The following is a 20,642-nucleotide window of genomic DNA, read 5'->3' as shown; positions in this document are numbered from 1 at the left end:
CTGTTTGGAAGCATTAAAAGTGTTCAAGAAGATGTCCAAAATCTTTACACGCATTGACCCAGACACTGTTTAGATGCATGTCACTTATGAACAAATTAAGGATGTTTACTGTATGAAGACCGAAATGGCCTTAAACACCCAGCAGGCACAAGACATCAACATGAGGTCAGATTGACCTTGTACCCCAACGTCATGGGGACATTGCATTTTGTGCGGAAATGAAAATCAGGTTGACGTCAGAACCCAACGTCAGGCCTACATCAATGTCTAACGTCAAACCTAAAATCAACCAAATATCAACATCTGATGATGTTTCAGCTTGAAGTTGTGTGGACATTACCAATATGATGTCTATGAGATGTTGGATTTTGGTTGCCACACCTGATGAATAAAGGTCAGTATTTGATGTCAGTATATAGTCAACATTGGATTTTGGCCACTTTCTAACACAAACTAAAATCAACCAAATATCAACATCATTTGACGTTGCTGGACATCAAAATAAGATTGTCCTTAGATGTTGGCTAGACTTGATTTTTAGTCACCTGACATCAAAACCTAAATCTAACCTAACCTAAACGCACTACAGAATGTTACATTTACACACATCCACAAATTACATGTAAATGCATCAGCTTTTTAGAGCGTAATACTCATTACTCACTACCCTTGAGCACTTTCACAATAGATACTTTTACTCTACTTGCTCTACAGTTTGAGGCTAGTAATGGCACTTTTACTTGAGTATGATTTTTCAGTGCTCTTTTCACCACTGCATTACACTGAACTAAACTGAGTCGAACTTCAACTCTGAAAACTAGACGGAAGCCGTTTCAATTTACTAGAACTTCTGTGTTAAGCTGCTTCGACACAATCTACATTGTAAAAGCGCTAGAGATATAAAGATTAACTGAGTTGAATAAAAAATGATATTACTACTTAAACATAAAAACTATTTATAATATAAAATGTATAATTAGGAAAAATGAATAGATTTACTTTAGTAAACTGTTAAACTGCAACATTTTTGGAATCCATTTAGCCGATCTCCAGACCTGGAGCACTTTTATCTTAACTTAGCATAAATCATTGAATCGGACTAAACCATTAGCATCTCACTCAAAAATAAATAAATAAAATTAGATTATTTTCCAATTTAAAGCCTGACTGTTTTGTTGTTGCACCATGTACAATGACAGACAGAAGATGAAAAGTTGATATTTTCTAGGCCGATATGTCTACAAACTATGCTCTGAAGGGAATAATCAAGGGAATTTGCAGTTATACCAATATCATCATTTCATTTTCTGTCTGTCTTAGTGGTCTAGAATGTTTTGAGTGAGATGCTAATGGTCTAATCTGATTCAATGGTTTATGCTAAGCTAAACTAAAAGTTTTCCTTCCAAACCTGGAGATTGGCTTAATGGATTAAAAAAATGTTAAAACTCACCCCTTGAACTATTGTAAAATTAGCCTATTCCAAAAAAAAAGGGATGTTCTGTTAACCTTGTTTTTTAAGTAATTCACAGTTTTTTAGGCTGCATAAAGTATCATATTTTAAACTGAATGATGATTATATGCTATAAATATCAAATACAGTAACAGTTACTGCAAAAAAAACCTTTAAAATGTATAATATTCAATCAGAACAATGCTATATCAAATCATTTTCATACATGGTTTTATACTTTTGGAAACATATCCAAATAAATTGTTTTTAAAAGGCTTACAAGGCTTTATTTAATAAAAAATACAGTTAAACAGCAATACTGTTTTACTGATTTAAAACAGCAGTTCCCTATTTTAATATATTTTATTGTCCTTATTCTTTTAGTAAATTGGGCACAACCATAGGAACCTTATATGATTGAAATTTCTGAACTCCTTCCCTTCCATTAATTTCTAGCGATATAAACAGCTTGTTATGCAGATTGATGTTGCAAACGGGTATTTTCCCTTTATACTATTTAAATTTTTATGTAGTCATAAGCACAAGTAGCTTGACTGCTTTCTGCTGTTTATTGATTCCCCATAGGCAAATGTATTGGAAGTCAATCACAAAAAAAAACATACTACGTTATAAAAATATAACGTCATTTATTTCAGTTTAGTCCAGTCTTCAGTGTCAGATGATCCTTCAGACACTCTTATTTGTTTCTCCAGTAACATTTCTAATTATTATCAATGGTGGAAACGATTGATCTGCTTTTTAAGTGGAAAGCATCGTAATTCATTCCCAGATTTTTCGCTGTAAAAAATGCTGGGCTCCACACAACTTTTTAATGTTGTATCAACACAAATTGATTAAGTTAACTTCAGCGTTTTTACAAATTTAAAAGGATTGCACATAAAACAATTCAGTCATCACACACAAAAAAACTGAAGAATTTGGCTCATTTTAAATTAGTTTAAACAATTTAAGCAGCAAAACTGATTTTGTTTGAGTGTTCGATGAAATAAAAATTCATCAAAAATTCATCAAAAATATTCAAAAGAACAGCACATTATAAATATTGGATTTTTTAAAAATCTAAACATTACTATTTTATCAATCAACTTAATGCAGGCCTACTGACTAAAAACATGAATTTATTTTTAAGAAGTCACTGACTCCTAACTTGTGTGCATCTATTAACAAAATCTCTAAATCATATTGTTTCGTTTTCCCCCTGAGTTTTACATACATAAAACATGTTTTGACATTTGAAATATATCGACGAGATCAGTTGGTTAGCATTAAATTACGTTTATTTTAGTAAAATTACTAAGAATCCTGTCATCACCTACTCACCCTTCACTTCTCACAAACCAGTATGACTTTCGTTATTCAGCTGATCCCAAAAAAGGAATATTTTGAAGAAATCTGGAAACCTGTAACCATCCCAGGTAACAACAAATTCTGGCCCAGATTTGGCATAAAGCTGGCACAGCAGGCATTCATCCGGCTCTGGCATACAGCATGTGGGCCAAACATCGCCCATGTTTGACAGAGGTGGCACCGTCTTTAAGGCGGCACGCAAGACATGGACCAAATGACAAATGTAGTATTTGGCCCAGATGTTAAAAATTGATATGTGGGCCACATAAATATCTTGACCCACATTTAAAATACATTAAAGTAAAGAAACATTTTGATGCGCAAAGTCATTTCCATCTTTCTGTTTCCATCTTCTAATGCCTTCAATTCAATCCAGGAAACAATCAAGATTTATTAATCTACTGTTTCCTGTATGTTGCTAAATAACCAACCTACATTACAAATAATCTATTAATTAAATAATTATTTTACAAATTATATTATTATTAACCATTAAAAACCCTTACCAATAATAACATACCTAAAGCGCAATGCTTCATGGGTTTGTCAATTTCATTGCAGTTGTGACACACCAAATAATGACAATGGCCAAACATGGTCCATAGCTGGCCCAGTTTAGGTTGAGTTATGGGTTATTAACTTGGCTGAGACTAGGCCCAGATGTGGTCCATGTTTCGCCCTTTTATGAAAGCCAGACTTGGTATAGTCATGTACTGTAATTCACTGCAGCATGTGGGCCAAGCAAAAGCTGACTGTGTGGGCCAAAGAAATTTTGCTATGTGGGATTGGCTTGGTATTTATTTTTCCTACTATGCATGGTCACAGGTTTCTAACATTCTTCAAAATAATATGTTCAACAGAAAAAGAAACTCCTTAATTGTTAGAAGCACTTGAGGGTGAGTAAATAGAGAGTACATTTTCATTTTGGATGAACTATCCCTTTACGCATGCAGTAATTAACACTGTATCACTTGCATTTGTGGATTTGTCAGTGCCACATTGCTACCGGTGAAAGTATAAGGCACATGATGATAAGTTCCCGAGTTGATAAAAGTCTTTATACTGGATTTGATCTCAGTGACCTTGAGACAAATCACATTCATTATCAGCGCAGCACACAAAGGTGTGTAAAGCGCCATCTTTGATCATTAAATATCAGTCATCACAACATAACGCAATCACTTCATAGATTTCACCATGTTCTACAACAAACAGGTATAATATTTTTACTACAATGTAATACATTAATGTAATGTAATGACATTATGAAAAGTTACACGATTTTTTAAAAATAAACTGTTAAACAAATCAGTAAATTAACAGTTTTTTTTTGTATTTTATGAATATTTTTTTTTTCCTCTTGTTTATTTATGCTTTTGAATTTCAGAATTAAATCTTAATCTTCCTTCCAACAAATTTAAACTTGAAAAGTTAAAAAAGTAATATTTATGGGCATTTGTAATACTTTAAAGTGCTATATTGTGCATTTTTTAATACATTATATTATTTGAAACTACTACAATGTCAATATTAGTCACTTTTTTTTAGAGTTTTCAGCATCAAAAGTCGACAGAGCAGAGATCAAGGTATGTATAATGCAATTCACAACCGTAAATAAAGAGAAAGCCCTTGTGAATCACAAAATATAGAAACTAATTGTTAATGAACAGATATTTTGTACAGTGTGGGATCTGATGTTTTTGTTGTATATGCTTTATTAAAAATTTGACCATGCAGCTTATCATGGGACAGTCAATAAAGGTGTGGTTGTCAATAAAGCGGTCATGATCAAATATGAAACTTGCTTTAGAAAAGACAAAACCAAGATTTAAGTCTAAAATTTGACCAGATCTCCTCAAATTCATCTGAAAATCTCTTGTTTTTAATCAATGATTGCAACCACAATAATAAGAACTATGTTTAGCTTTCATCAAAAAAAATGTATTAATTAAGATCAGAAATACAGAACAGTTATGCTGACATTTTTGTTTTATTTTTTTGCTGTAAAATATCCAAAACCACATTTTAAATCTGTGTAAAATGTCACCTATTATTAATTTCTTGCAATTATGCCTGTATTTGTTAAAAAAAAAGCTATCTTGCTCTTGTGATGTTGATTATCATTTCATGCTTTAATGATTTTTAGTAAGTATTTCAGTACTATTAATATATTGATATTATTTTATTTGCAAACATTAAGATTTGTGGATAATTTGCTGACATTTCGAGAGGGTGCAGCTGGAAGCTGAGCTGCATGCAATGCTTTTAATGCGCACAGCTAACCCTTCCCTACACCCCTACGATCTAATTCGTACAATTTGGTACGATTTGCTCATCCCCCAATGACGGTTGGGTTTAGGGGTGGGGTTAGGTGCCACGCCTCCTTTTTAAAATCGTACAATTTCGTACGACTGAACTCGTATGAAATCGTACGAATTAGCCACTAAACTGACAAAACGTAAAATACTTATGCTTTCTCGTGAGATCAGGCTGGATATGCAGTCTCAGCTTGCAAATTTAGGTCTGCATCCAGATACTTTTGGTCTGCACCCAACACAACCGTCTCAATCGAACTTATTGGTTACATTTAAAGTAGGACTTTTTACATTCCTTCATTCATTTTGTTTTCGGCTTACAGTCCCTTTATTAATCTGGGGTCACCACAGCAGAATGAACTGCCAACTTATCCAGCATATGTTTTACACAGCAGATGCCCTTCCAGCTGCAACCCATCACTAGGAAACACCCTTATACTCTTATTCATACACATACACTACAAACAATTTAGCTTACCCAATGCACCTATAGCGCATGTCTTTAGACTTGTGGGGGAAACCGAAGCACCTGGAGGAAACCCACTCGAACACGGGGAGAACATGCAGATTCCACACAGAAATGCCAACTGACACAGCCGAGGCTCAAACCAGTGACCTTCTTGCTGTTAGGTGAAAGCGTTACCCACTGCGCCACCATGCAACCCCACTTTTTACATTTCTACAAAATTAAATAAAACTCAGAGTGCTCTTAGTATTAAGAAAACAAGACAAGACATCTGGCGAGCCTTCTAAGGGGCCATCTACGTGACATTTTCAGATAAAATGTGAAACTTTTGATGTGTTTTGCTTTTTTTTTACATGACAACAGCAATTTTGTGACAGAAAATGCATAAATTGTCGACAACACGTTGGCACTTCCCTACAGGTACTGTAATACAAAGTCACAGCACCAAATTTTGACCTGATATTGTAATAGAGTTTTTGGTCCTTTTTATAAGTGAACGTGGATCTTTTGGACAAAATTGTCATGTAAAAACTGATTTATACTTCTGCGTCAAGTGCACACGGATGGTCTAGTACAACCTTTGCATACACTTTGCCATGGCTCAAAACACATTGCGACAATGTATATCGTAAGCTCTGTGATTGGTCGGCTTGGTATCGTTTTTGAGTGTGGGTGGGGCCGAGAGCCGTGAGACCCGTTAGAACAACTATGGAGTACCATGGAAGGAAACTTTTGTTTTTTGTTAACCTTTTGATTAAAGTTGTTGCACATCTGCCGGTTCCCGCCTCTGAATGAGTTAACGTTAACAGAAGTGTTCTTGCAGAGCAACACAAACAGAATGCAGAAGTATAAAGGCACAACTGGCGTGCATTTATACAAGCAAGGCATGCGCTGTGGGTAATGGCGATCATTCGACGCAGAAGTATAATTCAACCTTAAACATGAAACTTTTTTAAATGCAAAGGAAAACTTTTACATTTTGCATACATTCCTGTCATGTCAGTGCAACCTAAGAACTGCTCTGCTTTCTCGCCAGCTAAAGAGCCACTACAGACTTAGGCTGATTTCACTGCATTTATCCCCAAATTTCCCAGCAACATAAATGCAGAAGCATCAAATACAAATGCAGCATCAGCATTCCGTTTCTGTCAAAGTTAATAATTTGCGAACACACCTCAGCATCCGAACACAGCAAAGAGTAATAACCTGCATGCAGCATGCTGTAATTTAAATAGATGGAGATTAGAAGTGGTAATGTGTTCAGCATTATGTTCCAATGATATTTCAATAATGGCACTCAAAATTGTTTCTGTTCATCTTGATTATCATGGTAACCACCTTGTTTACCACGGTAAAGCCCCTGAGCCCCTTTAGGCTAAACTACACCATGGTATAACAATCATACTCGCAGGGCTTCAGGCCTCGTCACAGTACAGAAAATAACCAGTGATTTACTCTTAGCTGCTGACAGAGGCTGCATCTCGTTACTAGTTTTACTTGACCTCAGTGCTGCATTCAACACTATCGAGCATGATATCCTCATAGATTGCTTAAATTCTACAGGTGTCCAAGGACAGGCTCTACAATGGTTTAAGTCCTACTTAACTGACTGTTACAAGTTTGTAAATATAAATGGACAACTTTCACAAGTAGTGATGCACGTTATGCTCAAAACACAAGTATAACTCATTAAGAGAATAAGCACAACCTTATTTTTGGAGAATAAGCACAACCTTAAAGAAAGAAAAAAATCCTGAGCCTGATGGTTTTTTGGGGGGTAGGGTGGGGGGGCAATCTTGGAGAGAAACTGGACAGAAGGACGACTTACTTTAAATATTGACGATAATAACAAAAATAAAGTTACAAGAGCCTAAAGTGCTTAAAAAACTAGTAAACTGAGACTGAGATAGACTCTTTTCAATGATTATGCTTTGCACCATTTATTTAAAAGTACTATGTCAAATAAAGTGTTTTCTCCTAAACAATAACAACTGCTTAAAGTGCCTAAATAACAAGTGTTCAAAGTGCTAAAGAACTGCTAAACTGAAGATTAGAAGTCAAATCAAGGCCATTATCACTTAAAGAGTCCTGCAAACTCTTTTTTTTGAAGACATTAGCACCAGAAGATAGAGCTGATACAGTGGAGGAGGCTGAGGGTCTGCCGTTTGTCCAATCATGTTTTATTCTTCCATCAAATAAAAATATCAGGCTACCTCAAATCAATCGCTCCACAGGAATTATGCATTTAATTAATGCTCCACTGTTATTATTAATTTACAAAACCTCTGTCAATATTTTTAATAAAAGTCATTAGATTAAAGATTATGTTTTATGATTATGACTTATTTCCTCTGTCTCACTCGCAGTTGATGTGTTCGTGCGCTGCTTGTGATGAAAGAAAATGACAATGAACCTCAAGGCTCATATGTTGACTTTTTGTAATACAATTTTGTTGTTTACATATGATATTGCATTAATCTGCATGCATGTTTTATAAGCTATAACATGAAAGCCTCAGTTTGGTGCGGAGTTATCATTATACAAAAAATCTTTGCATTTGTTTGATAGATTATGTAGGCTATTTTAAAAACTGATATTATACAAGAACTATTAATAAATGTAATTTTCCAAATGGGAAAAAAGCTTGGTTTGTTGGTTGTACACTAAATCATCAATAGCCTGTTTGTTAAGTTTATGACGTGGCTCCATGCAGCACAGAGGCTATCAACATCAGCGCTGGTTTATGTCAACTCAACTGTGACCAGCAATATCCTTCTTTCATTTTGCTTCTTTGGCAAAATACATCTGTAGACACGTGTGTTTGCACATGTTACTGTCTCCAGAGTTAACAAATATTTGTAAAAAATTTAGGGGCTGATCACAAAGAGCACGCCTTTCCGTTCCAAAAAACGCAAGGCGCACTGCACCGCCTTTTATGTTGACAAGAAAAAGAAGTGTGGTGCTCATTTGGATGTCACTAGGAAACGACTGAATCAGCGTGCGTGAGTCGTGTTGCTGTCGATGTTATAATCGCAATTTTTAATAATATTGTGGTATTCAATATCTGTAAAGTATTACAGCGACCACAAGTCTCTCCTCCATCAATAAGGTTTCGCCTATTCGCCTTGACGACACAAACCCTGCCGTCACCTCAACCGAAACCCTGCGGCGCTTTCATTTGATTGAAGAATGAAAAAGACGCGACTGACTTCACATGCTTCCCACTTGAGCACACAGCGCGCAACGGCAAAACGTGAGGCGCCCAGGGCTCATAAGCAGCACGTAAAACACTCGCCGCCATTAGTAAACCATTCAAAAGATGCCCCTGTCAACGAAAAAAACACGTTCGCTGTGATGCAGCCAAACTTTAAAAATATATCAAATTATAGTTTTTAATCATTTAACTGATACCATTAATCGGTTACAAATGCACCCTTTGAGTTAACTGTTAATTGATTATTTTGAGTGAACCTAATTAAACCGCATGCGCAGGCTCTAAAGTAATATTATTTTTTTACTCTCCGGTGGAAAAAACGGTGCCGGAATACTTTAAGCCCTGGACATGCCCTTAATGCTTTTGCGCCATGCGCTTTAGACTTTGCGCCTAGATCATTAAAATCAAGCCCTTTGTCCAGGGGTGCCCAAACTCGGTCCTGGAGGGCCGGTGTCCTGCAAAGTTTAGTTCCAACCCCAATCAGACACACCTGGGCAAGCTAATCAAGCTCTTACTAGGCTTTCTACAAACATCCATGCAGGTGTGTTGAGGCAAGTTGGAGCTAAAATCTGCAGGACACCGTCCCTTCAGGACAGAGTTTGGGCACCCCTTCCTTTGTCTATGAACAAAAGCCAGATCCGATGCTATAATGTGTTGTATTTATTGTGCAACTATTTGACCAGGATGTATGTGAACACTGACACACATTTTGGTATATCACTGTCAGTGTAAAAAATCCATAATTAAACTATCACAGGACAAATCCTTGCAGAGAATATTTCTACATTTCTTTGTGAAAGCAGCTAATGGTTGCTTTGTGTGTGGTCACTAATTTGAGCAAGAGGTCATTACATGTATTGGCAGTTCACCTGCCTGACTAAGCGTTTCTGTTCTGTTGTCTGTATTGTATTATGAATGAACTTTCACCTGACTTCATCGACTCTGTGTTTGGAATATCCATTTGGATTTCTCTTTTCGGATTGCTTATTTTTTGTTTGACCTTTCTGCCTGATCTTTGCTGCTTCTTTAATTACCCCTTTGTCTACCGTTTGGACTGCTTCCTCTGTTTTTTGAGTTTTGACCCTGTGCCTGAATACATGTTTTGTTTATGAACTGTGTTCTTATAAACTTGGTCATACTTTGCCGACCATAAACCCACCAGAGGGTTCTGAGCTTTAAACTTTCTTGTATCCAAGTGAAATACTGTTGGTGTACCAAAAACAGCCAACTCTGATCTGCCAACAAATATTTGACCCACAACATTAGAATGGGCAGCACTGTCGCGCAGTTGGTAGCACAATCACCTCACAGCAAGAAGGTATCTGGTTCGAGCCCCAGCTGGGTCAGTTGGCATTTCTGTGTGGAGTTTGCATGTTCTCCCCGTGTTGGTGTAGGTTTCCTTCGGGTGCTCCGGTTTCCCCCACAAGTTCAAAAACATGTGGTACAGGTGAATTAGTGATCTAAAAAAAAATTAAATTGACAAAATAAACAAAGTGAAATCTTAAAAAATCAAAACCAGATCCTATAGGACAAGGTGATATTCCAATAAATTAAGTCAAAATGCTCAAAAGGATTTTGAAATCCTATTGACCTTATTCTTTTTAGTGCGCGCGTTTTTGCGATTGTTTTAGAACTTCCGATTCAGCTTCCTATGGGAGAAATGACTAGGAATAATAAACAGCAGAAAATGGTTAAAACTACTGACTTTACGAACAAGTGTTTGCATGACAATACAGACAAAGTAGAATAATATAAGAAGAAAATATCAGTTTGCAACATCAAGCAGCAAAACGAGCTGTTTTTAACGTCTAAAAATGAATGGAAGTGAATGAGACCGGAATTCTCGAGCCAAAAAGATTCAAATGGTTGCGCCCGCTCGTACGCGGAGAATAAGGTGAATAGGACGTGGTGAAAGTCCAATAAAAAAAATCTGAATGCCCATTAGAATTTTAGGAATCCATTAAGATCCTATAGGATTCCAATAGAATTTTTAACAAGGGTCGTATTTAAAATGTCCATTTTAGTAAACGTTCTCTTTGAACCCCTTTGAGAGCACCACTCCCGTGAGTTTTCTGAATTTTATATCCGAGTGTAGATGACATAAGTTTTATGTATTCATTTTTTTAACCATTTCACATTTTATAAATAAATAGTGTATATATAATCTCTCTCTCTCTCTCTGTCTCTCTCTCTCTCTCTCTATATATATATATATATATATAATAAATATAGTATTTTATATAACCTAGGTTACTACTGTAAGAAAACAACAGCATTTGTGACACTTTCAGTATCACCTTTGCTTGAAATGACCCGATCTAATCCTGTTTATATAAAATAAGTTGCTGTTCCCGAGAATGGTTTGAGCTACCAGACTTGTTGCTATGACAACAACTCTCAAATAAGTTTTAAAGAATGAAACTCTCCTGGATCATGTCAAATAACCACATCCAGCTATTTGAGTAATCCACGTACAAAGAGCAAACCCCTGTACTTTCATTGAGCCTGGGCATCTAGCACTATGACCATGTGGGTGTCCACGTTGATTGCCAGGAGGCTCTCATAAGGGTGTGGATTCCGGGTGCCTCTCTGCTCTTCCATTACTTCAATTTTTGTCACCATTTTAAACCATAACTAAGCAAACAACTAAGCACTGCACGATATTGCCAGTTCACCTGCTTTGGGAAAAGTTCTTGTTCCATTGTGTGTATTTTGTTGTGTGTGAATATTTGCCCGACTACATCGTGTTTGGAAAATCCTTTAGGAGGTGTTTCCTTTTAAGATTCTTGTGTTTGACCTTCTGCCTGATTTTCCTACTACAGCATCTTTGATTACACCTCGAGTTTGTCCTCTGTTTGGACTGCTTCCTCTGATTTTTGACCCAACGCCTGATTTAAGAAATGAATCCTTTAAAACTTCCACATATGGATTCTACTTCTGTTCCTCATCCTTACTCTTATGCAAGTATTTAGTATTATTAAAAATCAGCAGGAATTGTTCTGTGGTATTTATGATAACCTTTATGAAATAACAATAATGATGTTACAGGAGAGTACTCCGAAATCGAGGTACTTAAAAAAGAGGTACCAAAAAAATTGTTCAAATTTATACCTAGCTTTATACCTTTTTCTGACACATTTTAATATATCAAAGTGAATTCAGCTGATCCATCTTTAACAAAAAAATTGTGGAAAAAGTGAAGCGCTATGAATACTTTCCGGATGCTCTGTATCTTCACTATCTAGAATGAAAAATGGTCTAAGATTGAAATTTAAAATGTTTGTTTTAACACTGAGTGATGCAGTAAATTTGCAGAGCACTTCATAATGAAGCTGCGTGGAATTATTAGGGTTTTTAAAGCATTGCACAAGAGTACTCACTGTTGCAGACAGCAAACTGAACTTTAGCCTACATGATCTGAAGTATATGGGTACAGTCAGCTCTGTCCTTATCTCTGGCTTTTGCTCCTGTACGCGTTTTATATCAGCACTGATGAACACATTTGTAATAAATAATATTTTGCATGTAGTTGCATAACTACCAAAATGGATTAAATAAATTTTTTCCTCAAAATTCTACACACAATACCCCATAATGACAATGTGAAATTTTTAAATCGTTGCAAATTTATTAAAAATAAAAAACCTGAAAAATCACATGTACAGACGTATTCACGGCCTTTGCTCAATACTTTGTTGATGCACCTTTGGCAGCAATTACAGCCTCAAGTCTTTTTGAATATGACGCCACAAGCTTGGCACACCTGTCTTTGGGAATTTTTTCCCATTTCTCTTTGCAGTACCTCTCAAGCTCTATTAGGTTGGAAGGGAAGCGATGGTGTACAGCCATTTTCAGATCTCTCCAGAGAAGCTCAATAGGATTTGGATCTGGGCTCTGGCTGGGCCACTCAAGGACATCCACCGAGTTGTTGTGAAGCCTCTCCCTTGATATTTGTGAAGCCATAGCTCTTGGTGTGTTTTGTGTCGTTGTCCTGCTGTACATTGCTGCATTCATCTTTCCCCCTATCCTGTGAGCATGGATCAACATTTATCCTTCTCTCCTCATCCCGTTTCTCATTATTTTTATTAAAGATGATTATTGAATAATGAATGAAGTTGACACAATGCTTAATATAAGAATGTTCAGTGCATTCGCCTGTCTCTTTATAACCATTTTCAGGAGCCATCAAACTAGGTCAGAGGTCACAGAGACCTTGAGTGGAACTGATGGCTGAGGACTGGAAGCAGCTGTTTCTATAGTTTTGTCTGAGTTAATACTATCTATAATGTCTAAAGTGATTTAGCTATTTTACAGTTAATTCTTTTAAGGTGATTTCACTTTTTATTCAAGATAGACTTTGTGTAGTGAGGATATGATAACTGCCTGAATGTAGATTAAACCTGTTTTTAACCAGTTTTGATGAAGACGGCTGAGAGTAAGAAACAGATTGTACTTTAAGTGTGTGTGTTCTATTTGACTGTGGATCCGTTTCAGGTTAGAACACCTATATGTATGTCGCAGTTAATGATGTTATGCGAGAGTATAATTGTTATTGATTTGTGATTGTGAGCAGAGCGGCCTATAGCAACTCATTTTCGAGTGTTGAAGCTGGCTTCTGCTGATGAAACTGCAAACTATCTTCGGTAAACTTTAATTATTTGAATCTGACTCCGGCTCTTCTTCATCTGACAGACTGGTCATTCTTTGGGTCAAAACTGTACTTAATCCTAACACCTGACTAGTCTTCCAGTTCCTGCTGCTGAAAGACATCCCCACAGCATGATGGTGCCACCACCATGCTTCATTGTAAGGATGGTTTTAACCTGGTGATTACGTTTTTCACCAAACGTAACTTCTGGCATTCACTCCAAAGAGTTCAATTTTAGTCTTATCAGACCAGAGAATTTAGTTTATGGTCTGAGAGTCCTTCAGATGCCTTTTGGCAAATTTCAGGTGGGGAGTGGCTTCCGTCTGGCCACTCTACCATACAGGCCTGATTGGTGGATTGCTGCACAGATGGTTGTCCTTCTGTAAGATTCTCCTCTCTCCACAGAAGAACACTGGAAATCAGACAGAGTGACCATTGGATTATTGATCACCTCCCTGACTAAGGCCCTTCTCCCCCGATCACTCAGCTTAGATGGCCGGCCAGCTCTAGGAAGACTCCTGGTAGTTCCAAACATCTTCCACTTACGAATGGAGGAGGCCACTGTGCTCATTGGAACTTTCAGAGCAGCAGACATTTTCTGTAACCTTCGACAGCCTTGTGCCTGGAGACAATCCTGTCTCGAAGGTCTACAGACAATTCCTTTGTCTTCATGCTTGGTTTGTGCTTTGACATGCACTGTCAACCCTGGTAAATTTAGTTGATTGGACATGATTTGAAAAGGCATTCACCTGTCTATAAAAGGTCCCACAGGTGAACTCCAATTAAGCTGCTGAAACATCTCAAGAATGATCAGTGGAAACAGAATGTACCTGAGCTCAATTTAGAGCTTCACGGCAAAGGCTGTGAATACTTATGTACATGTGATTTTTCAGGTTTTTTATTTTTAATAAATTTGCAACAATTTCAAAAAATCTTTTTTCACATTGTCATTATGGGGTATTGTGTGTAGAATTGTGAGGAAATAAATGAATTTGATCTATTTTAGAATAAGACTAACATAAGAAATCTGGAAAAAAGTGAAGCGCTACGAATACTTTCTAGATGCACTGTATACTTTCAATGTCTGAATATTTGGACTGGTCAGCAATTTTTGAAACGCAATGACAATCAATAATATTTGTACAAGAAATGACATTTATTTGTCCTGCATCTGTTCAATTAAAGATTTATCAAAACAAGTGAAAAACAGATTCGCATTCCAACCTGAAACAGTACTTTATTTAAAGGAAGTCATCCCTCTCTCTCTTAAACGGCCAACAGGCTCAACATCCTCATTCAAACTTGTATTAAAGAAGCTCTTATAGAAAAAAAAACATTAAGCAAAATGCCAACTGACAACTGCATTACATAAACTGCGATGCACAATTCAAAGACTGTGTACAAAAGTTAATTGCTGTTCATAAGTTAAGTCTGAAAAGTAATTAATACTGAAAGTACGCAACAGGTCACTAAAACATCTTCCCAATATGAGAAATCACAGTACTTTGCTGGAAGTACTCTCTTGATTTACTGTACTTAGCAAACAGGTACCAATTCATAGTTCATGGCATGGCAAATCATATCAAATGCATACAAAACAAAAGTAATGCTTGACAGAGGAATTTTTTTTAAATATACAATGCTTTGCTACAAAAACTGATTCTCAGAAACCTGGAAAGATGGTCAAAGAAAACCAATCAAAGAGGAACCAAAAAGATGACTGGAAGAATGTTTGTACAATTTGGCTCAACAATTCCTTTAACAGTGACAATACAGAGTTTGTGTCAAAGTCAAAGACGACTTGTTCTTTTTCGCAAACCGTGTTTGGACCTAAATACTCATGTCAAAAACACGACACTAGAATCCTAGAACTAAAGATTGAAACAAACAAATGCAACTCTGAGAACATGGTAAACGTAGTTGACCCCTGAGTTTCTAATGCAGAACTAGTGTATAAAATACCTCATTACAGTGTGCCTTTTAGTGCAAGCCAGCAAATATGCTTGATTAAACAGGAGGTATTTTAAGATAGCACCCAAGCAAACAATGCTTCTCTATGCAGTCTTTCCTGTTGGCCGAATCACAGAGTGGGGTTGGTTTGAACAGCCAAACCAGTAGATCAAATACATCTTATTTATAGTTCATTTGTTTTGTTTTTTTCATAGAAAATATAAATATCCCTGAATGAAACCGATTCACAGTATTTTGAGGACTCCAGTGCTACTACCATTGTTTAATGTTGGGACAATCAAGTGTCTTCAAGGTCTTCAGTTAGTGTCTTTTGCATGGCTCGACTGTCCTTCATTCACTGTCTTGGTAATTCACAGTCCGTTTGCCTTTGTTTCTGGTCTGGATGCGCCTGCCTCGACGAGGTTTCTCAAATGACACGTCACTATCCTCGTCGGAAACAACCTTGCGATGTTTCCTCAAGCGTGCGGTTCCTCGGTCACGGTCTCTTAGCCTTCTCTTTGGACTGCTTTGTGAACCTGAGCTTGCTTCTGATTCAGATTCTTCGCTTTCAAAATTGCTTCCGTCATCATTGCTCCCTTCATCGCTTTCACTTTGCTTTCGTCGTTGTCGGGACACTGTAGGAAGCTTCCCCTGAGACCTTTGCTCCAGACCATTCTCTGATTTGCACCTAGTTTCGAAATCGCTCTCAGAGTCCGTCGAGCCCATTAATTGCTTAAAGCGTTTTGCACTTTTTCTTTGAGCTTCCACAAGCTTATTTTCATCACTGCTCTTACTGCTTTTGCTGTCTGCGTCTGACTCGGAGGAGCCACTGTGTTTCCTTTTGAATCCGCCACCTGAAGGTTTTCTTGTCCGGGAGTTGGCCTGCTGATTTTTTACTCCATTCTTTGCTTGCACTTTCATCTTAGGACTAAGTTCTTCTTCGGAGTCCTCCGTAAAGTAGTTCTTCTTGGGACGAGTTCTCAAAGAGACTCCTTTGGATGCAACTGTAGGGCAAGGCTTTCTCTGTGGATGGGTCTTCTTGTCTTCTTCTGATGTGTCACTCTTTTGCCATTCGTCTGAAGAAGTATCCTCATTTTTCATTTGTCCTCGGTCTGCCTTTTCATCACTTTCCGAACTGGATTCATCCGAACTTGCACAGAGCTTCTGTTTGCGAGCATTGGATGGCCAGTTTTTGGGAACCCTTCTTTGATCCGTGTTATCAGTTTGATTCTCTTCATCTTCTGATGCAATTCTTTTCCTGTGTGTGACTGATTTTTCCACATCATCACTGAGTTCTTCTGAATCCTGTGTTGTTGACATCAGTGCATCCGTGGCTGAAGATTTCTTGTGCTTAGTTTGCCGTTTCGCAGTAGAAGATTGTTCTTGGCGTTCTGATGGTGCTTTACACCTCTTCAGTTCCTTCACATCCATCTTTCTTCCATTTTGATGGGGATGCTTGAGGGTTCTGGTTGTCTCAACATCCTCATCTGAACTATATTCAGATTCCTGCTTTATTGGCCGATGCTTCTGACGTCTATCTCTAGTGCTATTTTCCTCCTCTTCAGCATCAGTGTCATTCAAATTTTTAATTTTACTCACAGCAGCTTTTGCAGTCCTCCTGGTGGACTTTCGCCTGACAACAAGGTCGTTGTCTGACTCCAAATTCACACTTTCGTTCTGGCTACCTCCATCGTCTGAATTGTCTTCACTTTCCTCCCATTGACGTTTGGTGCCATGTCCATTAATTAACGGAGATGTTTCTAAAAAGAGAAATAAGCAGTTTTAAAATAAAACTCTTATTTGTAAAGTTCTTAACACAGGCCCTAGACTTACTTTCCTACATAGTTCAGCTCCAACCTTGGTCAAATTTGAGCCAAATTTGCAAGTTAACATGCTTTCCAACTCAGCAAGAGATTGGCGCTCTTTATGTGTGAATTACTTAATGATGCATTAAAGAGGCTAGTTCATGCTCTGCCGACACTACTTAGATAAAAATCTAATACCTAACATGCTAAATATACTGGACCAGTCGGCCGACTCAACCCTACGTGGAGTCAGATATAGTTACAAGCAGAGGTGGGAGCAAGTCATGCATGTGCAAGTCATAAGTAAGTCTCGAGTCTTAGCCTTTGAGTCCTAAGCGTAGTCAAAACAATTTTTTTTGAGTCATTTAACTCAAGTCGAGTCTTTTTAAATATTTGTAAAGTAAGTCTCAATTTCGTAACTTAAGTTTGACTCAAGTCCCCCACCTCTTGTGCCGAGTTACAGCCAATGAGAGAACAAGTCATGGGACAACTGGCCATTGTTCATGTGCTTAAGAGAATGGTCAGCAATGCACAGGGAAACAGGAGGATATAAAAGCAACATCTATCAGATGAACAGTGCAAATAGGAGCGATCAATCTGCTGACAGATTAGCTAATTGACGCAGCTTTCAAAAGCTCCCTTGAAGAGATTGCAAATGCTAAACATTTTATTCACTGTGGATTGGGGGCCAGAGATGAGTTGTTGGGTGACCGTTGTTCTCATATCGTGTAGTGTGTGACCCCTTCGTCTGGATTATTTGCATAGTTTTGCATAGTGTGAAATACCACAGCAATTTAAAGAGAGAAAATCAAGTCATGTAGTCTGATCAGCACAGTGATCTGCTGGTGATTAAAGCAACGTAAAGTGAACTAGGCTTAAGTTTGAAGACCTTCAGTAGTCTGCTCAGATGTATTGGTTTAGAGCAGCCGTTCTCAATCCTGGTCCTTGGGATTGAGACCAATTCGGCAGTCAATAAATGGTGTGTTGTGGCTTTCACACTGTACACAGAAAGCCCTGCTCTATGGAATCCATACATTGGGCAAGGGCAGTTTGTTGCTGCGCAGTTCAAAGGGCAAGAGCAGAGGAGCACACAGTTGACTAGCTATCATGCCATCATGGCAACACTTGTAAAATGATGCCTCTACAATTATTATATACTATTTCAAGTAATGATATTTTTACGGTTAATAAAATGTGACTATTATTGGTTTGTGTTTCTTTTTTAAAATCAGTTAAATTTAAAAAGACTTACAAATTGACTTTTCACACTGCTCCGCCTTGATGTGTTAAGCAAAGTATAGCCCTTGGACCATTAGAATGAATGCAATGGCATTTAACGAGAAAACCGCAGGATGGGTCTTTTTTTCCATAAAGGATTGAAAAGGAGGCATCCACCAGAAGGGGGACACAAATGAAAGTTTTCAATGCATAACAGAGATAGTGCAACCTTTACTAGTAAAAAAAAAGCCATATTTATCTGACTAAACAAGCTATTGTAAGGCCCCATGATTAGGATGATGAGCTACATTAGAATAGCATGCACTGATTAATTATGTACAAGCAGGAAGGTAGATCTCCGCAAGGTTTGGTGACCCCTAGTGTAGATAAGCAAATTGATTTTACTCTAGCTGTGATAACCAAACATACCCTTTTTCTCTGCTGGTCGTCTGCATGGTCTCCGTCCTGCGGTTCTGCTGTTCTCTTTGCTGTGGGAAGAGGAGTCACTGTCTGCACTGCCAGCACTTTTCTCTCCTTCACTGGCTGAAGAATCACTTTCATTCGACTCTGAGAACGACAATAAATGAAGGGACTGTAAGTTTCTGTTATGCCAGCTATTTGGGAAGACATTTTGGTTAGTGGTGGGTAGAACAAGTCTTCGTGAAACAGTCGAGGCAAATGTGAGTCGAGGCTTTGAAACCCTACTCAATAGTGACACCTAGTTGTCATTCATGTATTGCTCTGGAACAGCTTCAGCGAAGAAACAGTTCACACATTGAGGAATTATACTCCACATTGTGTAACTGAAGTATCAAGTGATTTAGTGGAGCGGTTAATGATCCTGACTAGCATGCAGAGATAATGGGTTCGATTCCAGAGTGATGCAACTATAGAAAATTATTTTTTAAATGCTCTGTTCTTGTAACGCATTTTAAAATATATATGTTATGTTATATGAATAAATGCACTGTTTTGGTTATAAAAATAATTAAGATTATTAAAATACATGAAATCACCATTTCTGAGTATTTGTACAAGCCGGGACTCGAACTCGGGACATTTGCAGCACAGGTACTCTACATATACACACAATCCTCTAAGTCAGTGTTTCCCAACCCTGTTCCTGAAGGCACACCAACAGTACACATTTTCAACCTCTCCCTAATCAAACACACCTTAATCAACTTATCATAACATCAGAAGAGACTCCAACACCTGAAGTTAATGGGTCAGAAAAGGGAGACATCCAAATTATGTACTGTTGGTGTGCCTCCAGGAACAGGGTTGGGAAACACTGCTCTAAGTTACATGAGATAGTGGCTTTGTTTTCGACCTTGTCAATTACTTCAGTCACGTGACCTGGGTGTTTCAAAACATTTCAAAAGCACTGTTTTGAAACATTTGAGGTTCGGGACCTTGACACGGTGTCGAAAAACCTGTTTAGTGTCAGCCATCCCTAATTTTGGTTTTACACAACTTGAAGGTAAGCCACATAGATGTTTATACCCTCCTGTGAAGCTGCCGCCACCTCCTCATCTGAATCAGAACTACTCTGAATGACAGCGGAGCGTTTGCTAGCACGGGTTGTGGGTCGGGTGCTGCCTCCACCACCTTCATCATCCGAGCCTTCCTCATCTGCCAAGGTATCCATGAGTTTCATTTTATTGACTGCAGCCATGGCAGTCTTGCGTGTCCTCGGTCGCCGGCTGACAGAAGATGAGGACTCATTCTCTGAAGCTTCGTCTGAGCCTTGCGATGGTTCTCGGTCAGAATCACTAGACGTTCTTGGTTTCTGACGCTCATGTGACCTGCTGCGCCCATTCATCTTGGCATGGCTCTCTAAAATAGATAGGACTGTCATCATTAATTTCATAAACTCTATGTGTGACCACAAACCACAAAACCAGTCATAAATGTATTTGACATTATTGAGGTTTATACATCACATGAATGCAGAATAAAAAAGCTTTCAATCATAGGGGTGTCACGATTCTCCAAATCCTCGATTCGATTACATTTTCGATTCTAAAGTCACGATTCGATTCGATTCTCGATTTTTAACAAAACATTTTTTTAAGCACGTTAATTAAATGCTGAAAACCGGAGTTTTCTATCACTGAATAAGGTCGCATGTCCGCGGCTATAAATACTCCTATCGCGCTTGTAATTGCCTTTGCACGTGTTGAGTTGCTTGGAAGTTTTATTCCA

At 37.8% G+C, this 20,642-nt stretch overlaps 1 protein-coding gene across 2 annotated transcripts in view; it reads right to left on the bottom strand.

The window, feature by feature from the left end:
* Nucleotides 1–14,596: 14,596 nt before the first annotated feature.
* brwd1 (bromodomain and WD repeat domain containing 1) overlaps nt 14,597–20,642 on the bottom strand; it is a 57,212-nt gene continuing 51,166 nt past the window's right edge. For both annotated transcript variants that reach the window (XM_056473094.1, XM_056473095.1), the window contains exons 40-42: nt 19,941–20,273; nt 18,864–19,001; nt 14,597–17,171 (exon numbers count right to left, since the gene is read on the bottom strand). In XM_056473094.1, the coding sequence (XP_056329069.1) occupies nt 15,763–17,171; nt 18,864–19,001; nt 19,941–20,273 (1,880 nt within the window). In that variant the 3' untranslated portion in view covers nt 14,597–15,762. The remainder of the gene's footprint in view (nt 17,172–18,863; nt 19,002–19,940; nt 20,274–20,642) is intronic.

This window comes from Danio aesculapii, chromosome 15 (assembly GCF_903798145.1).
Source record: "Danio aesculapii chromosome 15, fDanAes4.1, whole genome shotgun sequence".
NCBI classification, from domain to species: domain Eukaryota; kingdom Metazoa; phylum Chordata; class Actinopteri; order Cypriniformes; family Danionidae; genus Danio; species Danio aesculapii.
Note: the sequence above shows the minus strand (reverse complement) of the source record. Positions and strands in the feature narration are given on the sequence as shown.